The sequence below is a fragment of the Oreochromis aureus genome, linkage group 12, assembly GCF_013358895.1.
Source record: "Oreochromis aureus strain Israel breed Guangdong linkage group 12, ZZ_aureus, whole genome shotgun sequence".
Classification (NCBI taxonomy): domain Eukaryota; kingdom Metazoa; phylum Chordata; class Actinopteri; order Cichliformes; family Cichlidae; genus Oreochromis; species Oreochromis aureus.
Window position 1 is genome coordinate 12289391 of NC_052953.1, and position 15829 is coordinate 12305219.

Consider the following 15829-nt stretch of genomic DNA (forward strand, 5'->3'; position numbering starts at 1 on the left):
GTGGTGTTTAAAAAATTCTCAATTGGTACTAAAGAACATAAAGTGTGCCGAAAAAAAAAAAAAACCAGCAGCAGCCTGAAACATTGATACAATGCAGGCTGGATCCATGCTGTCATGTTGTTTGTGCCAAATTCTGACCCAGGTATCTGAATGCAGTTTAAACTCAGCAGACCAGCCACATTTTTCCAGGCTTCTACTGTCCCAGTTTAATGAGCCTGTTTCCAGTTCCTAGTTGACAGGAGTGGCATCCAGTCCTGCTGTAACATTCCTGCTTTAAGGCTCCACGTTATACTTTCAGAGATGCTCTTCTGCATACTTTGGTTGTAACAAGTGTTTTTTGAGTTATTTCTGACTTCCAGGTTGAAGCAGCTTAGCCTCTGATCTCTGTTAACAAGGCGTTAATGTTTGGAGGACTGCCGCTCACTGAATTTCTCCTTTGTGGACCATTCTCTCAGCAGTTTATGAAATACTCAGACCAGCTGGTCACAACTATGTCAAGTTCAAAGTGTCTTAAATCACCCATCCCAGTGCTTGTTTAGAAGTTCAGCTAATAGTTTTTATCAGGTCTACATGCCTAAATGTACTGAGTTGCTGTCCTGTGATTGGCCAAAGAGATATTTGTAGCCGTTGAACAGGTGTACCTATTAGGTTGGCTGTCGTTATCTATAAATGAGATTGAACATACGTATTTTCCCCCAACAGAAAGAAAAAGATGAGCTTAAAATGATCTATTTCAAATCTTATTTATTGACAATGGTATTACTGAATATGGTAATACCATATTCAGTAACAATTGAATATGGTAGAAAGACAATAACAATTATCAAGCAACAATAAATTATCATGTGGCAATACAGGGATAAGTAACATATTTAGATTTCTACAAAACAATGTAAAACAAACACGAACATTAATTTAATACAAAACTTCTAAAATCCAGATTCTCACAAAAGACATGCGTTTCTTACAGATTTGAGTTTTGCAGTCAATAAGCAGTATACAATATATAATATACATACAAGATGGGCTCAGCCCAGGTGCAGCTGAAGGAGGACTCTTCCTAAGACACAGGTTTCCTGAATGAGGGATTATCTCCTGTTACCTTCTCCCACAAGTTCAAATCTACAGCGCAACGCAGCAGAGTGCCAAACTATTAAAATATGCAAAAACAAGCAGAATCTGAACCAGCAGATTGTGGTTTGGATGAAGGCCCTCTTGTGAGCAAATGCAGAACCTAATTAAGTAAATGTAGCTCTCAGCTATAAGATAAGTCTCCTGACAAATAACTTTAAAAATGCCCTGTGGAGAAGGAGAAATATCCCCGTGTGTTTTACTGTACTCTGCAAAGTAAATGTCTCCTTTGAGGGAGGATTAAAAGTGCTTTTGATTTTAAGCGTGCCACTGTGTCATCTTTGTATAAACCAGCATAAAGTCAACCACAAAAAGCAGAGGGATATCCATATTTTTTTCCTATTTATCTAGATAGGTTAACTGCCAGTGCTCAGGGGGGAAAATCAGCTTTAAAATGTCCCAGAAAGAAGGTAAAAAATGTGTTTTCAGTTCATCTTTTCACTTTCACACTGAAGACTGTAACGAACATAAAACCCGGGAGCACAAAAACTCCTGATTGAGGTCTTTTGTGTGTGTCTCTGTAGAAATGGCCATTATCACTTAAAGCTTTCTGTCTGGTGGGATCTAGAGCCAGCCCTCAACAGTCCAGTGGGTGTCTCAGTCTATCAACTTAATGATAAACATATCTGTTCCACCCTCTGCGTTTAGTCTCCAGCATCTCATTTGCATCTTCTTTTGATTTAAACCGGGTTTGCTTTAACTATGTTGTTAATCCAGTCGATGTAATTGGTGACACGGGTGTAGACTCCAGGTTTATCTCTCTGCCCACACCCATCGCCCCAGCTGATCACACCCATCAGAGTCATCCTGTCTTTGTATCTGCAGACAAGCGGGCCACCAGAGTCTCCCTGTAATTGAATCCAAGAAGCAAATTTAAGGGAAAGTGTAAAGAAAAAAGAGTTATAATGTTATGAGCATGATTTAACTGTGAGGATAAGTGTGGGTGTTCTCACCTTGCAGGCGTCGTCCAGGCCTCGGGTGTCACCTGCACACAGCATGTTGGAGGTAACTGTGCGTCCAGACAGCACCCCTGGGACGCAGCGCTCTTTGGGCCACAGGCGAACATAACCTCTCTTAACACGCTCAGAATACTCTGGAGAAACTGTGAAGAGAGTGTTGCAATACTTTAGATTGCCTATACTGCCCTCTGCTGCTCAGATACTTAAAATGACACCAACTTGTCTGTGCGATAAGTACAGTAGTAGCCAAAAAAAGTGAAAAAAGGCTATGATTTAGTTTTCTTACATTCTGCGTCTTTTCCGTAGCCTGAGATCTCACACTCAGTCCAGTCGGGCAGCACCAGCCCACGTTCGGGCAGACACGCCGGAAGAACCTCTGGAGAGTTTACAGCACAGATGCCAACGTCCGTCTTAAGCTTCAAAATAGCTGCAAATGGAAAGTGACCAAAGGAAAGTCAAGGCTGGGAAAATGTGGGATGGAGACTGAGAGCTGAGTTAAAGTTTTAACAAGCCTCTGCTGCCCACTTAAGCTTCCATATCATTACTGCTGAAGGAAAACAAGTTCACAAAAGCGTCTCATTCTGTTTTCATTATTAACATTGAAGTATGACTAAAGTAGCTTCAACTCTCCACACAAACAGTTTGACTAAGAGCTCTTTTTTTAGTCTGGCAATGATTGTGGGCTTTTAAAGAGGACCTTGATGCATCTTTTCAGGTCACACTCTTAAAATTAGACATTTTTGGCCCCTTTCCCCCTACCTTCTTGCAGAAAGCTTGAAATACAGGTGGGAGGGGCTGCTGTGGCTAAGACCAAATCATGCAAAGCCAAAACCTCAAAAAACTGACCAAAACTGAGCAGTTAAAGAGGTTTGAAGGAGTATTTGTGCATACACTGAGATTACTGGCAGTTCAATTGTATATTTGTGTCTCTGGATTAAGGTTCAACACAAAGCGATACCTTTCTTTGCACCGACTATGAAATTAATCTTAAATTTATGCACTGAATTGAAAACCTAATTTGGGCTCGGGGTTTATGCTGCTGTGTGTAAAAGTTTATTTTTAAACTTTTATATTAATAAATGAAAAGTGAGAAATAAAGTTAAAACGATTGGATTATTGTTTCTGTTACAATGAAATGTTCACTCACCAATGTCATTGTCGTATGTTTCCTTGTCATATTTCTCGTGGATCCAGAGTTTCTCGACGCTGAAAATCTGCTCGCTGCTGGAGTTCTGTTTCCGAAACGTTCTCCCCAAAATTACTTGCAGTTTATTGACATCATTTCTGAAAAGACAGAGAGCACACGTTTGTTTGCTATATGGCAAACACGTTCAACTAGTGTTTAGTGTATGTGCGTGCATGTGTGAAAGCTGGAAGTCAGTGCTACCTTTCTTCAAAGCAGTGTGCAGCAGACAGGAGCCAGCAGGAGTCAATGAGGATTCCTCCGCATAGATGAAAGTGCTTTTTGTGACGGGGTTGGTAAAAGTTAATGGCTGCCTGCCACGGCTGCTCTGTGATTTCACTCGCTCTTCCTCCAAACATGCGGAACGATGGTTGGGATAAAGTGTTGTCTAAACGCTTGCCACATGTTCCTACAGAAGAGACACGTTGGAGAATGATGGTTGAACAGCAGTAGGATTAATCAACACCCAGAAGGAAGGGGACTTTTGGTTATGTCTGAGCTGTTTTCACTGGCTGTGAAGATGTCCTACCTCTGTTATTGTTATTAGTGGTGGGAGCACGCGGGTCAAGAGTGGGCATAGGTGGACGTCTCGCTAAAGAAAAGAAAACTATGGTTATCCTCAGTCTTAATATTTAACTTCTATCTTTATTATCGCTGCCAAATGAACTCATTGATGTAAGAGAACTCACAGCATTTTGGTACGTCGCACAGCTCCCAGGTCAGAATCATATTTTTGTAGGTGTGACACCATGGACCTGCATCATTGTCTGGATTCCTGTTGAATAAAAAGAGAGAATTTTTTTTATTTAAAAGGAGAAAATATAAATAAAAATCTAATGTACTGTGGTTATAAGGGAGTTTTAACAAATAGGTGCTGGCCTGTGTACCTGCAGAAACTGTGGCTGCCCAGTCCCAGCTCCAATGCGTCCGATCTCCAAGCATTGTACATCTTGCGCTTGACAGCGGGAGAGTCCCACGGGAGGCAGCGAGAGCCACTCTTGGTGACAGATGCTGTGCCTCGGTATTGCTGGCCAGAGCCCAGCGCACATTCTCTGTGCTTATCTGCTCCAAAGAGTACATACGGACAGATGTATGTAAGCCCACATTTAATGGTACTTGATCTTTCTACATGTTAGGATCTTGTAAATTTATACCTTCTGAACATTTGGGCAAAGAACAGAAGTCCCATTCAATCTGTGTGCCTTTATAGATGTAACACCAGGGAGAGCTGTCACCGTCAGGGTTCCTGACATAAGGAGAAACACAAAGACAATAAGGGAACATCTTCATAGCTTCCGTAAAAGACTCGGATATTATGTTTACAAGTCTACTCCAGTACTTGTTAACACCAGGCCACCATCTTTCAAGACAAACACTCCCAGTCTTGTTATTTTTTACAGGTAGCAAATGAAATATTCACACAGACGCTCCAGCACAGGTACCTGCAGAAGTTGTGATTGCCCAGTCCAAGGCTGATGGCGTCTGTTTTTCGAGCTGTGAACCTCCTTCCTCGCAAAGACGTTGAGTTCCAGTTGATGCACTCTGCTCCTGATTGGCTGACACTCGCGGTGCCGCGGTACCCTTCAGCCTGCCCCACAACACATTTCTCATTGGTGTCTGTTGGAGAGAGAAACAGACAGTGGTAGTCATTAATTTATATATGAGACTGATATTAATGTAATAACTGGTCTGAGTAATTTGTTCCGACATAATATGTCTTGTTTTGGGAGTTTTTTCAGTTGGTTTTTTTTAGATTTGGAAAAGCTTTAGACTATTAAAAAGCTTTTGGATAAATTATGAAAACATTGTTATTTCTTACATAAGGCTTTAAATTTGTGCCCTAATAGCATTTATATTGCAGTTTTCCAATTAGTGGTTTTAAAACAGTGACCAAACATAACCTATGATGATTGTAAATGCATCAGATTTATAGCCTGGCCATATTAACTCTTAGTTTTTTCACTAAAATCATTTGCCTGTGACCGCTGAAGTTCAGATAATTATTCCACTGAGAGGGTGGAGTGTCCTTCAAGTGATTAAAAGTGGGCCACAGAAACAAAAACATTCATATCCCAGAATGTCTTTCCATCCTTTATGATCCTTATGTCTTCCCTCCAAACCACAGGCCCATGACACCAGTCGCATGAGTCACACAGTCAGACTGTGATCTTATCAAGAGTCACTAACAAGCTTTAATCAGGCCACCAGTTTATGGACACACCCGAAGTCACTGCTGCTTTAAAAGCACAGTTCAAATCAATCATATCTGTTTTCCTTCAGCCTGTAGTGCTATCTGTCTATTTTAGGTTGTTTAGGTGTGACCTGTCCAGTATTGGAGACTCTGGTTATTGAAATGTTCCCTTGTCCTAAATGTAAGTGACACTCGCCTTATAGGCCTCATAGCTGTAAACAAAAAATTCAAAAAGTCAATGTCTCTTTCCAGAAATCGTGACTTTGTTGCTCATGAACATCTACAAATTTCATGTAAGAACACATTACACCTACAGGAGCTGCTGGGCCATGGAAACCCATGCCATGAAGCTCCTGGTGCACAGTTTTTATACTGATGTTAATACTAGAGGAGGTTTGGAGCTCTTGAATTCAGTAATTTCTTTAGAAAGAATTTTTTTTCGCAAATGTTTATAAAGAGTCTGCATGGCTTGCTGTTTGATTTCATCCACCTGTGTCTATGAGACCGAAAACACCTGAATTTAAAGCCAACCTATAAACACCGATCATATAAACCATCGGTAGTGTCCCATGATAAAAGGTCTACTCTTGTGACAGAATAGTAATAAGGAAGGAAATACTTAGTGCAACCACCCTTGGTTGAGCTGTGTTGCAGCTTCTTTGGTTTGGCAACAAAATTCAGTAGAACAAAAAGTTTTCACAAAAAAGTTTGTGGATTTCTTTCCGTTTTTTTATTTACCTATCACCGAGGCCACCAAAAAAGTATTACTGGTGAGTTTTACGTTGAAAACTTGGAGTGAACTATTCTTTTACAGCTTTTTCATTGTTGCTTTTTTCTGTTCTGTAATTGCAAACTGAATATTTGTGGTTTTGGATTGTTAATTAGAAAGAATAAGATTTTTGGCACTTTTGAAATTTAAATGAAAACATAATGAAATGATATTAATTGTTATTTTTATATCTCTGGTCGTTCGCTAGCTGAAAAACCATGGCATAGATTTAGGTGTTCCTTGAATACTCACTGATCTCACACTGAGCCCCAGTGAAGCCTTGGGGACACTGGCAGATGTAGTCTGAAGTGTACACGGCTTCCTTGCAGGTTCCTCCATTATAACACTGAGACACGTAGCAGTCTGGAAGAGGCAGACAGAGAGCCGTTTAGTCATCCACGCGTCATCCACTAACAGTTTAAATAGTTGGTATATGATGGATGGGGAATGACCACTGTACAGATTGGGTTTGAGGCTTGTGTGTCATATACTACAGTCAAACACTGAGGATTATGCAAAAGTCTTTGTGCATAGTTCACCCGGACTTTCTTGTTACTTGTAGTAAATATCATCATAGTTTCTTTTTGAAAGTTTTTATGTCAGGTCAAGGATTTCTCTGTAGAGCAGAAGTGGTTTCATGCCATCTGCAGTCCTCGTTTTCATTTATTATTTCAACATTTCCTAAAGGCCGACGCTTAGAATAACAGCTCTGCTGTCACTCCCAGTGGTATGAGCTCACAGATGTTGCAGTTTGGCAGACTGAAAATGTGGTTGTAATTTGACCGAGGGAGGGGTAATCAGCCTTCATAGAATTCGTCAGTGGGGGTGAAAGTACGCACGAGGGCATGTCTGGAGAATCTAGTTCAAATAATCTCAGACTAAACTACGCCCACTCAAAAACACAGAAAACCCAGCAGCTCTTCGTTTGGATGCACTGAAATAACAGGGATTTGGACACATAACCGAGGCAAGCCAACAAAAAATAATCATTTGAGGTTATAACAGCCCGTTAGAGGTGAACTGAAGTTATAATAGAAGGCAGAGGGCAGTGAGGGCAGGAAAGAAGACTGACAGACAGATGAACAAACAGTAAATTTAAATTCTGCTCAATGGAAACAAAAAACTAATTAGAAAAGTCAGTCAGACAGTCTCCTTGTGTTTGTGTGTATGCGCATCCATGTCACACTCACTGATTACAGGCACAATATGGCAACGCGCTCGTCCTCCTAAATCGCAACGGCAATACTCCACACGCTGTCCCTTCCATTGTAGCCATGTGTCCCCAAAACTACGCACAGCAGACGTCTCAGTATCCATGCAAAGTACTGAAAACACACACACAAACATAAGCATACAGCCAATAAAATGATACAAAACACACAGAAAAACATAACTGTCATATTGTTAGAAACATAAAAACACAGGAGGGAGGAACACAAACACGTGGCTGACAGCAGAAAATGAAAAGACTGATGATTATGAAGAAGATATTGGTGTTATTAGAGGAGATGAACAAAAGTGCAATGAGGCTCACAGGAGGTGTCAGTGGAAGGTGAAGACTTCTGGACATGAATAATCAAAAGCGTCCCTCTGGCTGGCTGCCTGTAAGGCTCACCTCTGTAAAAACGAGTCCCTCTCTTAGTGCGGAGAAGCTCCACCTGCAATAGAAAGGACCAGTAAAACATGGAGCAGACATGCATGGGAACTGGATGAACGGCTTCAGCCTCCAGCTCAAGCAACAGTCAGTGTATGAACTTTAAATTAGACAATTTAAAAAAAAAATGCTGATGAATGCTGTCGCTTGTCAGTGGCACACTGTCATACAGCAAAAACACAAATTCAAAAACATTAAACAGGCTAAATGTTTGCTCAAGTGGATAATAAACCACAGGAATTGGAATGTATTGAAATAAGCCCTTGTAAAGTATGCAGGATTTTCAGTAGGTTGAAGACAGCTTATGGTACTGTCCTGCAGTACTTACATTGTCCGCTAGGCAGCAGCAGAGAGAAGAGAGGAGCACTATTAGTTCCAGTAACCTGGTCATGGTTTTTCCAGAGGTCTTCTGTTTGCTGGAGTCAGAAAACACACGCACATATTAGAAGCAGTTTAATATGGACATATGGATGGATCAGGCAATAAACCACAGACAAAGAATAGCATACATTAGCAGCTACGTGACTGTGTTTACAGTGGTTTATGAGAAATATAAAAATTATGAATATTTATTTCCTAAAGCTGTGAAATAGGTCACAAGTAAAGACAAAACCGACTCCTTCTTTTTCCACTTTCTCTCAAAGTTATTGTGTTCTTTGCATATCGAGACATTAACCATCGCTGTCACTGTCACTACGTACACACAGTGAAAACACTTGCAGCTGTGAAAAACGGAACAATTCAGATCACTCAAATATTCGACATTCAGTCAGGTGACTGACTTGAAAGTGAGGTCATGCTAATCTAAGCTTTTCTCCTTAATTTGTCACCAATACTAAGCCAACAATCACAGGAAAATGATGAACACTGGTCATCTTCTCCCAGCTGTACTGTAGTTCCTTCCTCCATCCCTAAGCCTGTTTCTAAGAGGAAAGGGTGGGGGGAGGTGGGGTAGCTGTGGGAACCTGGGGGTCATTCCTTGTTTCTTGAAGTCGAGCTGACTTCTTGACTCAGAGAGGAAGTTTTAGCAGCATTTGCAGAGCTGTCTCATAGGAAAGTGAATGAACTCAGTGCTGACCTATATTCAGTTCACTTATTTTTACCTTCCTATGAGGCCATATCATCCTATTTATTTAAAAATTTACATACCACAAAAGACTCTATTATCACTATCTATCATTTAATCTACTTCTTTCCCATTGGGAATAAACAGGACACAGATAAATTCTCTAAAAAAAACCTAAAAGATGAAAGCATGATCGCCACATCAAACAACACAGTCCAGACAGCCCTTGAGTGATGAAACGCAGCACACTAGAAAAACAGTTTCTGAACCATCCTGAGAGCTTTCCTGCTCTACCAGAGCAAAGCAGCAGTTGTGTGAGGACAAAGTGACTCAGAACTTCAAAGGGAAGTTGAAGGAAAAAACAAAAGACCAAGAAAAAGTAACTACATTTATATGTCCTTTTTTTTTTTTTTGATATCCCACTCGCTCCATTTCTGTTATAGAAGAGTCTAATTATGCAGAAAAGTGGTAGAGAGGAGCATCTGTAGCTCCTCAATCAAGTGTGAGTAAACATGAGTCACAGAAGAAGGAGGGGTGAGTAGAAGCAGGAGTAGAAAGAAAGAAAAAAGGACAACACTGGACACAATTTCCTGAAAAGTTAAAAAATATCCATATAAAGAATTTCCAAGTGATTTTAAAATAGTCCAAAAAATCTCTGACACGAACAAGCAAGCAAAGACCCAGACACATCTGCATACATTTTTGCCCTCTCTTGTCTTTTGGCTTGTTCTTCACTGAATCACCTTCTGCGGTTGGCTGAGCTAATAGAAAACTGCATTGTGTTTTCATATATCAGTATATATGAAACGCCCACACACACACACACACACACACACACACACATACACGCACAAAGTGCTCAGGAACGTGGAGCTAATCAACACTCCCACACACAAAGATTTAGTGTTCATTCTGCTCATTGTCCTTTGAACAAAGACTCCCTCTCGGAGTTTGACTCTGAAAACACAAATTCACACACTCACCATTAAGAGCTCAGGTCTCCTGGAGGCTGTTCTTGACTCTGACAAATAAAAGCCCCGTTGTCCTGTGCTGTAACCCCCCAGTGGAACCTCACTGGCAGGGTGACAACAAAACACTACTTTCTTTTTTGTTTCCTTTGTGCAGCTGTTCAGCTCAGTGCAGTCGCCCCTCTTTCTCTCTCTGGCCCTGTCAGCTTAAAACATATGTTTCCTGCTATAACACAACCAGCACAAGCCCTATGTATTTAGGAAACGGGCGTACATATCAACACACGCAAGCACGAAAACACTTGCCGACAAACACTCATCGGATGTTAACATATGTGTATCCACCCTTTCTAGTATATCTTTCATGCGGAGGCCCAATTGGGGGCCATAAAAAAACAACATTCCTTTGGTAATCTTACAATACAATTATATGTTTTTATATGGTCAGTTTTACAACTTTTAATGCATCTATGTGGATAATAATGCAGAAGCATGGACAGCCCAGACATTTATCTGTCTGGGCTATTTTAATGTGTTTTTAACTGAAAAATGGCTATTTTAAAAGGAAAATATCTGATATGACTTGTGTTTGATAATTTTTCGTTAAAAGTTAAATGTTGTAATAATAATAAAAGTGTAAAATATGGCATCTTAATACAGTAATGCAACTAATTACAGATATCTATGTATTCTTTGGTCCAATTTGCAGTAGCAATGATCTTATAACAGTTTATAACCCTAGCTGATCTAAAACAGTATCCTAAGCAATAAATAGCAGTAAACTCTAAATGAGACACAATACTTTCTGGCACTGAGAGGCTTAACATACTGGTCTGATACACCCAGACTTTTAGTAGCTGAAACATGTACAACCAAGTATGCACTCTGTGGAGAGTGTGGTTCCCCTAGTTAGTAGGTCAGTTATGAATGGAAGAAATGAAAGCATTTTCAGAGTAGCAACAGTCAGACTGTGAGTCATAAGAGCTGCAATGAGTTGCAGCATGTGAAAACAGCAAACATATGCAGCAGATGATAAGATGCACACAGACACAAACACGCACATAGAGCAGTTATGTTCGGTGTTTTTAAGGAATCGGTCTTAAGTGCTGGCCACGGTCTTTGACATCAGATTTTCAGCAAAAATGAGTAGGAACTGAGTTTGAAAAGGGTCGGGCATGCTTGTCTACTAGAGACAAAGCTGAAATGTTAAAGTTAGAGAGTGTGAAGGAACACAGTTTACACCACTGTGCGAAATTCAAATTTACTGAGTACTTTGGAGCATGACTGTGGTCACTCTTTCCGTCTCTCATCTACACAAATATCACACTTGATACTTAATAAAGTAGTGAAGAGTGGGAGGACTGCTCACACTGGTGCACCTGGGAGAATTAGCAGAAGAAACACCTTTACAGCGTAAACATTTACAGTTGTATTTCTCTGGTATTTCTCAGAAAAGGTTCTGAACTTTAAAGCGTTGAACAGGTCTGACCTGATGGTATTGCTGAACCTTTACCATACTTTCAGTAGGTATTATTCTTTTGAGTAAGAGGTTTGCATGCGTGTAGAGTGACTGTTAGGATCTGTCATGGCATGTGATGTCATGTTGGCAAGTAAGGTGTTTAGAAGGTATTATGCATTCTTCACTTGGGGGATTTCAGTCAAGCTTCAACAAACCAGCTGTGATCTGGCTCCATAAACTCCCACAGAACAGAGAGCAGCATTGTTGCCTTCCCTCTGTGTGCAATATGACACTTTGCAATCTTTATCGGAATGAAACCCAAGCTCCTAAAATGAAAAAATGCAGGTTATGGGAGCAGTTGCTGATGTTAGAAGTGGCGAGACAGTGGAATCTGAGGCAGCTATGCAGGACCGGATGCAAGGATGAAGACCTCAGAAAGAAAACGAAGAAGGGCAAAAAAAACGGGAGGGTGTTCTGGGGAATTAAATCCCAGAGGTCAGCAGAAAGAGAATGACTCCTTCTGAGTCACGCCAGCTCAAGGTCAAATGTAGACATTGATGTATTTTACATCCAGTCTCGAGGCCATTGTGTGAAGTAAACGAAGGTTTGGTCAGAAAGGAAGACTACAGATATATAAGAAGGGTTTTATCCAGAAGCAAAGTATTACATTTTCCAGTTTTTTCTGATTTTCCATCAGAGTCTGACCCCAAACCGTCCTCTGCCTAACCTGCACTCCTACCTTAAAGCTGTAAGACCCCAGGTGCTGATCCTATGACTCACAAACATCAGTGTAAGGCAAAAATCCAGCTGACCACACTGCCAGGAAAGCAGATACTAGTTACAAACTCCACTTTCTCTCAGCACACAGCAGTACAGATTATCAGTGCGATGGACAACATCAGCGCTGGGCTTGGCTCAAGCTGGTACACAGAAACGCATACTGAGGCATTGTGGAATGCAGCTTGATAATACACACACAGTCCAGCAGCAGAGCATGATATCACCATGTTTTAAAGAACATGGTGATATGAACAGCAATTTGTGTCAGTTTTAATTACGCAAATTGAAAAGTACTGTATGTGATTTTAGACTCCCACCAAACTTAGCAGGTGGAGGAGGAACAGAGAGCTGCTGAGGTCAGGGTGAGAAAAGTATGAGATGTTCCACATAAATGACTTCATAGGCTGCAAGATAGTTTTTTTTTCCTCACACAGCTTACCCAAAACTTGTATGAGTGGTGCTGCAACATGCATGACATTAAATAGACAAAGAAAAAAGTCACACCTTAACCGACATCCTGTATTAGCTGAAACACTTGTTAGTAGAGTTTTGGCTGTTTATGCTGTACTATTATTCTAATTATTTTAATCTATGGCATCATATAGTTTGAAAGAGACACCTTAATATATCACTATCACAAGACCACACACACACCCGTTAAAAAATGTTCAATTCCTTTTGATTGCTTTTTACAAAACATGATAATTAAGTCCAATTGACACGTTTAGTTGGAACCGCGCAAAATCCCTGCAACACTATTATCATCGTCATATAAAGCGGATTCAATTAATTGAATAACTTTTAATAATTACTGTTTCATAATAACTAGCGAGAGGGAAATGTAGTAAAACTGAGTTTGTTGCAGGAGAATCCTCTGATGCATGTAAACCTCCACCGCGGTGACATCTTAATACAAAGGAGGAAAAAAGCTCTTACCAGACACGAAATCTTCTGAAAGAATCTCTTCTCGGTGTCTTTGCAGTAACTCTGAATGTTCTTGTATTTGCCGCCCGGACTGAGCTGGTTGTCCCTCAGCTCCAAGTTTATAACGAAGCCCTCCGGTCCGACCGGTGCTTGAAGGGGGGAGGGCTGACGTCAGGGATGTCGGCCCCGGCCCGGATGATGCTTGATGATGCAGCCTGCTGGGCGGGACCGTTCCAAGTTAACAAGTTTTCAAGTTTTATTCCAAGGTATTTGATGAGGAAATCTGCATTCGTCATTTCTCTCAACAGAAATACATGCACGTTTGCATGAAATAGATCAATATAACCGACATGTTATTGTTTTCAAATATATGCCTACTTATTATTTATAGGAGAACCTTTATGTGTTTACATTTCAGGACAACACATAAAAATCGACCCCCACCAGTTTGCCTACAAGGCAAATAGGTCCACAGAGGATGCAATTTCCACTGCTCTCCACTCCGCTCTGCGTCACCTGGAGAATCCTGGGACATCAGTAAGGATGCTCTTCGTTGATTTCAGCTCGGCCTTCAATACTATCATCCCAGACATTCTTATAGACAAGCTGGTAAACTTGGACTTCCCCCCCCTCCACATGTGCATGGATCAGAAACTTCCTCACAGACCGTTCACAATCAGTCAAGGTTGGCAACCAGCGATCATCCATCCTGTCACTCAGCACTGGCTCACCACAGGGATGTGTGCTGAGTCCACTATTATACACCATCTACACCAGTGACTGCACCCCTATGCACCCCTGCAACATCATCATCAAATTTGCAGACGACACCACTCTGATGGGGCTCATCACCAACGATGATGACACCGCCTACAGGGATGAGGTCCAGCGACTGTCAGTATGGTGTAACTACAATAATCTCACCCTAAACACCAAGAAAACAAAGGAAGTGGTCATGGACTTCCGCAAAACAAGAACTGATCCCCCTCCCCTATCCATAAAAGGTGACTATGTGGAGAGGGTGTCCTCCTTTAAGTTCCTCGGCACCCACATATCCGAGGACCTATCCTGGTCCACAAACACATCAGCCCTAGTAAAGAAAGCCCAGCAGCGCCTCTATTTCTTGAGGGTTCTGAGATGGAACAGGCTGCAGACTGAACTCTTAGTGTCCTTCTACCATGCCACTATCGAGAGTGTGCTGGTGCACGCCATCCCTGTGTGGTACGCTGGTTGCACAACAGCTGACAAGAAGAGACTACAGAGGGTCATCAGAACTGCAGAGAAGGTGATCGGCTGTCCACTCCCCTCCCTGGACTTAATTGCCAGCTCAAGATGTCTCTCCAGAGCCAGGGCAATTATAAAGGACCACCTCCATCCTAACCACCACCTCTTCAACATCCTGCCCTCTGGAAAAAGGCTCAGATCCATCAGGTGCAAAACCAACAGACTAAAGAACAGCTTCTTCCCGTGGGCTGTCAGAACTCTTAATGCAAACTAAGAATGTGTAAAGACTTCCCCAACACATCCACTCTGACACTGCTGTTGATCATCTATGTGCAATATCTCAGTCTTTCCATGTTCTGTGCAATATTTTTGGCTCATGTGCAATTATTTTGGTCCCAGTCTGTTTCAATGTTTCCTACACATACACCATGTATATAGTTCCACTCACATATGTATACATATACACTGCTTGTTATTCTATTCTATTCTATTCTATTTATTTATTTATTTATTTTTATTTTTTCAGCCTTATTGTATATTGGTTTCTCTTCTTCTTATTTTAGCACCTTTGTGGTCCAGCTACCCAATTTCGCTGTGCAAGAAACTGCACAATGACAATAAAAAGCTCTAAGTCTCTAAGTCTCTAAGTCTAAGTCTAAAATGCGTGTGTAACAGAAAGAGAGAGACATATGCATGTTATAAATGTTTTTAAACATTTTTAATAGATAGATGACATATTTAAAGGATGTAATGGATGTATGTTTACATACAGTGAATGCTATGCAAATGTGTTGCTACCGCATTTTTAGTCTATTTGTTGGAGTGCAACCAAACCGAACAAAAACTACTGAAGCTTTTAAGCAGACGTGTTAAGTGACAAAACCACTAGTAAACAGCTCGTTCTTCACACAGTAGGTCACCTCTGGGAGGCTGTGATGGGTTGTGGGTGGTACTATATCACTGTGGCTAACCACCTGGCACCAGGAGCCCTTTGTTACAACCACAGGCCCCCTTTATTCGACCCATCCCTTCCTCAGGAAATCAATCATTTAGCCTGAAAAGTAGTTCCATGTCGTTTTCAGAACACTTAAGGTTTTTATTTTCTTGGAATAATTCATGTTCATTGTTTTTATTGGCTGTTAAATCTACATTAAATTGCTGAAAATACAGCAATTTGGGGTGTAATGGCTTAGGGGGGAAGTTAGTTTGGCGTCTGTCCCACTTTGTCTCCATCTGTGTTGGATTACAATTAGCTTTCAAGTCTTGTTAAGGAAAATCACAAACAAAGACACACATTACATATAGAGAACACAATCTACTACAGATGAATCGGTCAGAAGTTACATCAGGTCATGTTACACCACAAGACTCTTATCTCCTTGAAATTCTTATAAATTACTATGAAACTGACCGATTAAGGCATTCTTCCTCTTTCGTGTTAAGTGATGAAAAAAAAATGTTCTTATTTTGTTTGTCCTTATTTACATTGTGCCATAAATGGTAAGGTATTTGTAAACCATG

General features: G+C 40.9%; 1 protein-coding gene across 3 annotated transcripts; it reads right to left on the reverse strand.

Moving 5' to 3' along the window:
• Nucleotides 1-727: 727 nt before the first annotated feature.
• Nucleotides 728-13246, reverse strand: plat (plasminogen activator, tissue). 3 transcript variants are annotated; one of them, XM_031728002.2, is made up of 15 exons: nt 13097-13246; nt 8216-8303; nt 7849-7891; nt 7424-7558; nt 6486-6596; nt 4716-4890; nt 4428-4519; nt 4161-4335; nt 3963-4048; nt 3803-3865; nt 3478-3682; nt 3238-3374; nt 2377-2517; nt 2085-2233; nt 728-1979 (listed from the first exon to the last, which is right to left on the reverse strand). In XM_031728002.2, the coding sequence occupies exons 2-15, from the start codon at nt 8276-8278 to the stop codon at nt 1812-1814; spliced, it is 1743 nt and encodes a 580-aa protein (XP_031583862.1). In that variant the 5' UTR covers nt 8279-8303; nt 13097-13246; the 3' UTR covers nt 728-1811. The 3 variants fall into 3 exon arrangements, with proteins under 3 accessions (XP_031583862.1, XP_031583860.1, XP_031583861.1); XM_031728000.2 differs by having other exon boundaries at nt 7768-7891; XM_031728001.2 differs by lacking the exon at nt 13097-13246 and adding an exon at nt 9937-10233 and having other exon boundaries at nt 7768-7891.
• Nucleotides 13247-15829: the final 2583 nt, after the last annotated feature.

Bases quoted from the DNA above. Each gene is read 5' to 3' on its own strand.
- plat (XM_031728000.2), bottom strand. From the start codon at position 8,278: ATGACCAGGTTACTGGAACTAATAGTGCTCCTCTCTTCTCTCTGCTGC. The intron at 7,559-7,767 runs GTGAGCCTCATT...GTGTGTTTTCAG, and splicing joins ACCTTCCACTGACACCTCCT to TACTTTGCATGGATACTGAG. The intron at 1,980-2,084 runs GTGAGAACACCC...ATTCAATTACAG, and splicing joins GCCTGGACGACGCCTGCAAG to GGAGACTCTGGTGGCCCGCT.